The 6,000-nt window shown below is 40.3% G+C and overlaps 1 protein-coding gene across 1 annotated transcript in view; it reads left to right on the top strand.

Annotated features, from left to right (window-relative positions):
* The first annotated feature begins 426 nt into the window (after window positions 1-426).
* The window catches only part of tmx3b (thioredoxin related transmembrane protein 3b), a 51,650-nt gene continuing 46,076 nt past the window's right edge, over window positions 427-6,000 (top strand). Inside the window, exons 1-4 of the mRNA XM_033638930.2 lie at window positions 427-514; window positions 764-821; window positions 1,628-1,667; window positions 3,916-4,039. Of these exons, the coding sequence (XP_033494821.1) occupies window positions 481-514; window positions 764-821; window positions 1,628-1,667; window positions 3,916-4,039 (256 nt within the window). The 5' untranslated portion in view covers window positions 427-480. The remainder of the gene's footprint in view (window positions 515-763; window positions 822-1,627; window positions 1,668-3,915; window positions 4,040-6,000) is intronic.

Genomic DNA, 6,000 nt, shown 5'->3' with positions numbered 1-6,000 from the left:
AGTTATAGAGTGTTTGTGTATTGTACTGAGTTTACCTACATTAAATAAAGGGTGCAGGCAGTGAAGGATTTGGCCTGTTGCCCGTTTTGATTAGCTTAGAGCGCCACCTTGTGGTGAGTATCGATAGTCACCATCAGTGTCATTTTATTCAAATTTAATACGGTTAAAAACAGCTTATTGTGTGATGAATGAACAAGATTTAAGAAAAAAAAAAGCAAAACACACATTTCAATGTTTGGTTATGATGGTGTGTTTAGCTCTTGGTTTAAGCAAAATGCGCTGATATCGTTGATAAAGTAAAAATATGCGAAAATATCCACCGCTTTTGCTTTTTGTGTTGTTATTTTAAACTTTATAATAAATAATAATATGCAGCTGTTGGTGCCGTTGAAGCCGTTAGGAGCCTGCGTAACCTCGCGCATGCGCAGACCGGCTCGATTTAGCAGCTGTATTTCCTGCTTGCTGTTTCCACTCGTAGCGATGGCAGAAGTGAAAGCTTCCCTGATTTGTGGCGGTACGTTCACTTTTCAATTCCTATACATTTAATACTACACTCTATCTGTTATCACAGCATCTGTTAAAACGAGCCTTAAAGCTCCTGTTGTTGAAACAGTGAAGGGAAACTGATGCTGAGTTAGCTGGGACGAGCTTTAGCTGGTGATGCTTCAGTCATGAGGTTTCAGGCTGGAGGGCTGGAGAACAGACACTGTACAGCTCCTGCTCGCGTTATGATAACATGTATATCTCTGTTATATTGTTACAGTTATAGCGGCCTGCCTGTGTTCAGCGGTGCTGGCATTTGTTGAAGACCTAGATGACACGTAAGTGATGCACTCTCCTGCCTCAGTGTTTCACCTTCCTGCTGCTCTGACTTTATAACGTGCTGCATGCAATGCAACTTCCGAGTACACTAACAGACTTTATGTGGGTGCAAATCAGAGTTTAGCTCAACTTACTTCTTCCTTTGGCTTTTTTCTAACGTGTGCATGTTTTGTTTAATGCAATTTTACCATATGTTAAAGCTTCATCTCATTTCCAAAGGGCTACATGACTACAGTTAAACAGAGGAGGGTTGTTAAAAGCAGAAGCAGGATGGGGGTAGTCTTGATTTCATGTCAGGTTTCTAGATGCACAGTGCTTTTTAATTGGATGCTTGTGGTGAGGAAGTCTGTGGAGATTTTGTCTCTTGTGTATTTGTGTTTGCTAGATCCTCTAATTTGCCTCATTTTGTAACTGGGGGCCCATTTCTGCAACTTTCTGCAAATAATACCTTAGTATGATCATACACACTGTCCATACTGTTCACACTGCTAACACTGTATCCAGCATAGTCATGTCCACCCCTACTGTGTATTATATTTATTATTTATATTTACCAGAGGCATGTGCATTACTTAGTCTGTGCATCTTATTTGCACCTCTGGTTAGACCATATTATTGTCTCAGTACCTGACAGAGCTGAATCTAGTCTAACAACTGCTCTCATGTTCACATAACTTGAATAGTAATTGTTCTTCTGTCTGTTACAGCATTATTTTCAGGTGTTTAACATGCAACATGCATATTTTAATGTGAGTCATTCAGTATATTGCATATAATTTATTTAATTCATTCTTCTTTCTGACAGATTTAAAGACACCAGAGTGAACGATATCTGGCTGGTTGACGTGAGTCCGACATTACTCACACACACACAAACACACACACAAACCAGTCTGGGTCCATTCAGCTATGCTTTACTTCATATCCAACATGCCACTGTCCGGATCATCCCTTGCGGAAGTGGCAGCAGTCGGGTCGGGATGCAGGAGGGCGGGGGGCCGGAGGGGATGTGCGGGCTGCCCTCTGTGTTTGTGATTAGAGAATGAGAAGTCATGCATGCCAGGCAAAGCCAGGGGGCTTGGAGGGGTTTATATCAGAGTTTGTGTCTGGGTCCATATAAGCAAATCAAGCATGAGCACTCCGAGCTGCTTTCAGTCCTAGTTTGGGTCGGAGGAGTGAGTCCTTGTCTGTGGACGTTTCAGTACTGTGTCTACTGGATTTATAGACGTTACAGTGTCTCATACACACTCTGTGTTCAGAGCTTATGCACAGAGACTTATGGAATATTTTCAGGTCCAACGTTCAAATAGAACTAAATTGGCCAAATTCACTAGAAAGGAATTTGTTGGGGCATGAAGCTATTCCGTTAAACTGAATTACTGTATATATGCCAGTTACATGTTGTATAAGTGTCTTCTTAAAACTCCACTAATCAGTCTTTTTATAATAACAATGAATCAAATACATTTCGTAATGTACAAGGTGGTGTTTCCAGTGATAAAAATCCACACAGAATAATCAGCCACAACTTAGCAAATAGTTTTAGCTTTATGACACATGAACTATATGGTTTAGTCTTACTGCTCTTGTTAGTTTTGTTGCCAGCAGAAGTAAACAGTCGTTAGCTGCAAAAACACCCCAAATGCTAAACAACAAACCCACTGTACACCACCTGCTCATCACCAAACAGCAGACAGACACAGTTAGTGACCAGCTGGTGAACATAGAGGAGCATTTAGCAGCTAAAGAGACAGATATCTCAAGCTCTTCCTTCAGGAGGTGGTGGTGACCAAAATCAGAGCTAAAATTGGTGTGTCTAAATGGTATTGGAGTTACATTTGCCAGGTAGACAGAAACACTACTCCAAATGAATGATAATGTTGCTCTGGTAAATAAGTAACTGTTTGGTAAATAGTTATATAATAGCATATCGACTTAAAATGTGATGATATGTCACTGTTGTGTTCACAGCATGTCTCTGTTCTCCCTAGGTGGCCAAAAAATCAGCTGTTACAGTTTTAAAATGTCATAAAGAGCCCTTAATTTGATCCTAACTAGCAGCAGTGCATCAAGATGAACCTAGCAACTGCATCACAGTGTTGTCAGTTTGCACTTAAAGAATCCATACCAAAGTTTGTACCCAATATCACACAGTCTTTTAAAGTAGAGGTAACAACACAGCTCAGAACAATCATTTAGATCCATTTCAGTAGAAGCACGCAGCACTAAACTACAGCAATACCAAATATTTCATGTGGTTGGTGTGCTTTTAGAACTCCCATTGTCAAATAAAGTGAATTAGGTTGGTCAGTGTGGTATTATTAACCCAACTGCCAGAAAAAATGTTGGTGTTGTATGTTTGTATTCCTGCAAACCATGGATATGTTACATTTTTATGTTATGATGTAGCAGATACATTTAAACTTATAATTTCAAGACCACTGTGTTTAACGTGGTTAGGTTTAGACACAAAAAACACTTGGTTATGGTGGGGAAAAGATCATGTTTTGCCTTAAACTACCCAGTTTCAGAGGTACTATCCCTGCTGGAAAAACAGTGTCTGGTCACTACAAAACACTGTCATTTGGTTCCTAAAAAGTTGCTGGAAATGCAGCAGTGATTTGCTGAAGCACAACTGGTTTTGTTGTTTGTTGGTCTCGAACATTGATCTGCAGTGGTCTGCCGCTGGGCAGGTGACTTGCCAAGAAGACACACCACCCACCATCTGCTCCACCACCTAATGACAACGTCAGCTCATATACTTTGTTGATATGATGCGTGTGAAACGTGCAATTATAACGTATTTGTGGTTTGCAGAAAAATACAATGCCAATATTTTCTTCATGCAGCTTGCCTGAGTATTATCCATATTCTTAGATGAAATGGAAAATTAAAAATGAAATGAAAATTTGTTTTTTAAAAACACACTCAAAATGAATTACAGTAATGTATGAAGACAATGTGGGATTATAAAAAAAAACTTAGATTTGGTTATTTATTATATAGATAGTTATATTTTGTATGATTAAACATTATATTGACTACATGTTGCACATGATCTAAAGATTGCCTCCTTCTCCTGGTTATTTTCAGTTCTATGCGCCGTGGTGTGGCTACTGCAAAAAACTAGAGCCAGTATGGCATGATGTGGGAGTCGAGCTGAAGAGTTCTGGGTCACCGGTCCGCGTGGGAAAGATGGATGCCACTGCTTACTCTGGTGAGTAAACGATGAAGCACTCCAAGGTCTTCCCTTGGAGCCAGTTTGTCCCCAGGTAATTATTCCATGTGCTGGAGACAAACATAGATCATCCTAATTGACTGTGTTGTTCAACAACATGATGACGTCCTGTGTGTAACAGGCCTTCAGGTCTGAGGTCTTAAAAGCTCCGTAAACAATGTTGAAGATAGATTTTGATGTTTTTTATTTTGACCTTATCATGATATCTCAATAATATTGTTATTCATATTTTTCCCACAGTAATCATACAGTGAAAGATTCCAATAATCCTCCATTAAATTATGAAGGCCGTCCTTTAGGATTAATTCATGGACATATATTATTTAATGTTGAATAACAGACTAAAACCTTGTTTATATTCCACTGGGCTTTCAAAGGAATGATTCAGCATTTTTGGAAATATGCTTTTTAGATTGTAGCAGAGAGTTAGACTGAGTATAGTAATCATAAGGGCACAGCTAAGAGCCGGTTAGTGTTGCTTAGCATGGCTTCTTATTTTTTTCTATCAATTTTCTCATCTAAGAATGCAAGAAAGGAGACTGTCCCCAAAATACGACCACGTAGGTCGTACAATTAGGTTGTATTATGAGGCAGAGGGCAGCAGGGATTCAGGTGATGCGGTACAAAGAAAAAGACAGTCTGCGTAGGGGGAGGGACGGGGTGAATGGATGGTTCAAACAACAACAGGACTTTGACCCAGGAGACTGCTGTTTGTGTCCCTTGTGAAACCAAGACTCCACGTTGAGTTTGTTTTTAGCTTACTTCATGTACCTTAGTGAATTTATGTCAGTTACATTGTTATGACACTGATGTTATGTAACAAACAAACTTATTTTAACTCAAACCATGATCTTTTCATACGACTAACCAAGTAGTTTTGTTGCCTAAACCGACATTAACCATGTTTTTAAAACTGCAGTCGTTAAAGGGTAACTTTGGTATTTTTCAACCTGGATCCTATTTTCCCATGTTTTTGTGTCTAAGAGACACAAATGGGAACAACAATATTTGAAACTGGGCGAGGCTAGGGGTGAGTTTGTGTACAAAAATCTCTAAACTTTTAGAGTGGGTCATTCTTTTCGTGTAAACGTGTACGCGGGTTTCACTGCTGGGTGGTGTTATTGCATTATACCAGTAAAGCCCCAGTTATCCGAATACCAACCGCATGGGCCATTTAACCAACGGTTACGGGCAGCCACACCGAAATATCGCCATTCCGACGGTCCACCATCCCGAATTCTGGTCTCTGAGTCCTGACAGTAAGCTATGGCGAGCCTACAGAAGCCGTATTTCCCATGCATGTCAGCGATTTTCACCGGGGACGCATGCGAGTAATTCAGGCTGACATTACCTGTTTTTCAGCGAACTCCTTTGATAATTTTATTAAAAAAGCATAGCATATAGGTCCACAGTAACTTATTATTATTATTATTATTATTGTTGTTATTATTATTGGGTCTTATAAGAGTGGGCTACAATGAGTACCGGGCCATTAAATCACAGCATCCGCGGTGAGAGGACACGGAATTGTGTGCGCTTTTACGCACACAGGTCAAATTGATCACGGATATTTGATGTGGGAAAGATGCAGCCAGATGTATTACCTGTTTTTAAGCAGCACCGAGATACGTGGCTTGTCCGTCCATCCATCGTAGCACGAGTGATGTGCGCCACTTCACCACCAACCGGTGTGTAAAAGCGCAAACAATTCCGTGTCCTCTCACTGCGGATGCTGTGATTTTGATGGCCCGGTACTCATTGTAGCCCACTGGCGAACAACCCCCTTAACGGCCGTGCCGTTTTAATAGAACGGAGCATGTAGGCTACTGACCTGTTGCCAAACCCAGTCTCACACCATTTCTTGTCATATTCACAGTCTATCACAGTTAGTCAACAATTAGTATCACCCCCCTCTCCCCTAAAAAAAAAAAAAACGTTTT

This window comes from Epinephelus lanceolatus, chromosome 20 (assembly GCF_041903045.1).
Source record: "Epinephelus lanceolatus isolate andai-2023 chromosome 20, ASM4190304v1, whole genome shotgun sequence".
Lineage (NCBI taxonomy): Eukaryota > Metazoa > Chordata > Actinopteri > Perciformes > Serranidae > Epinephelus > Epinephelus lanceolatus.
Note: the sequence above shows the minus strand (reverse complement) of the source record. Positions and strands in the feature narration are given on the sequence as shown.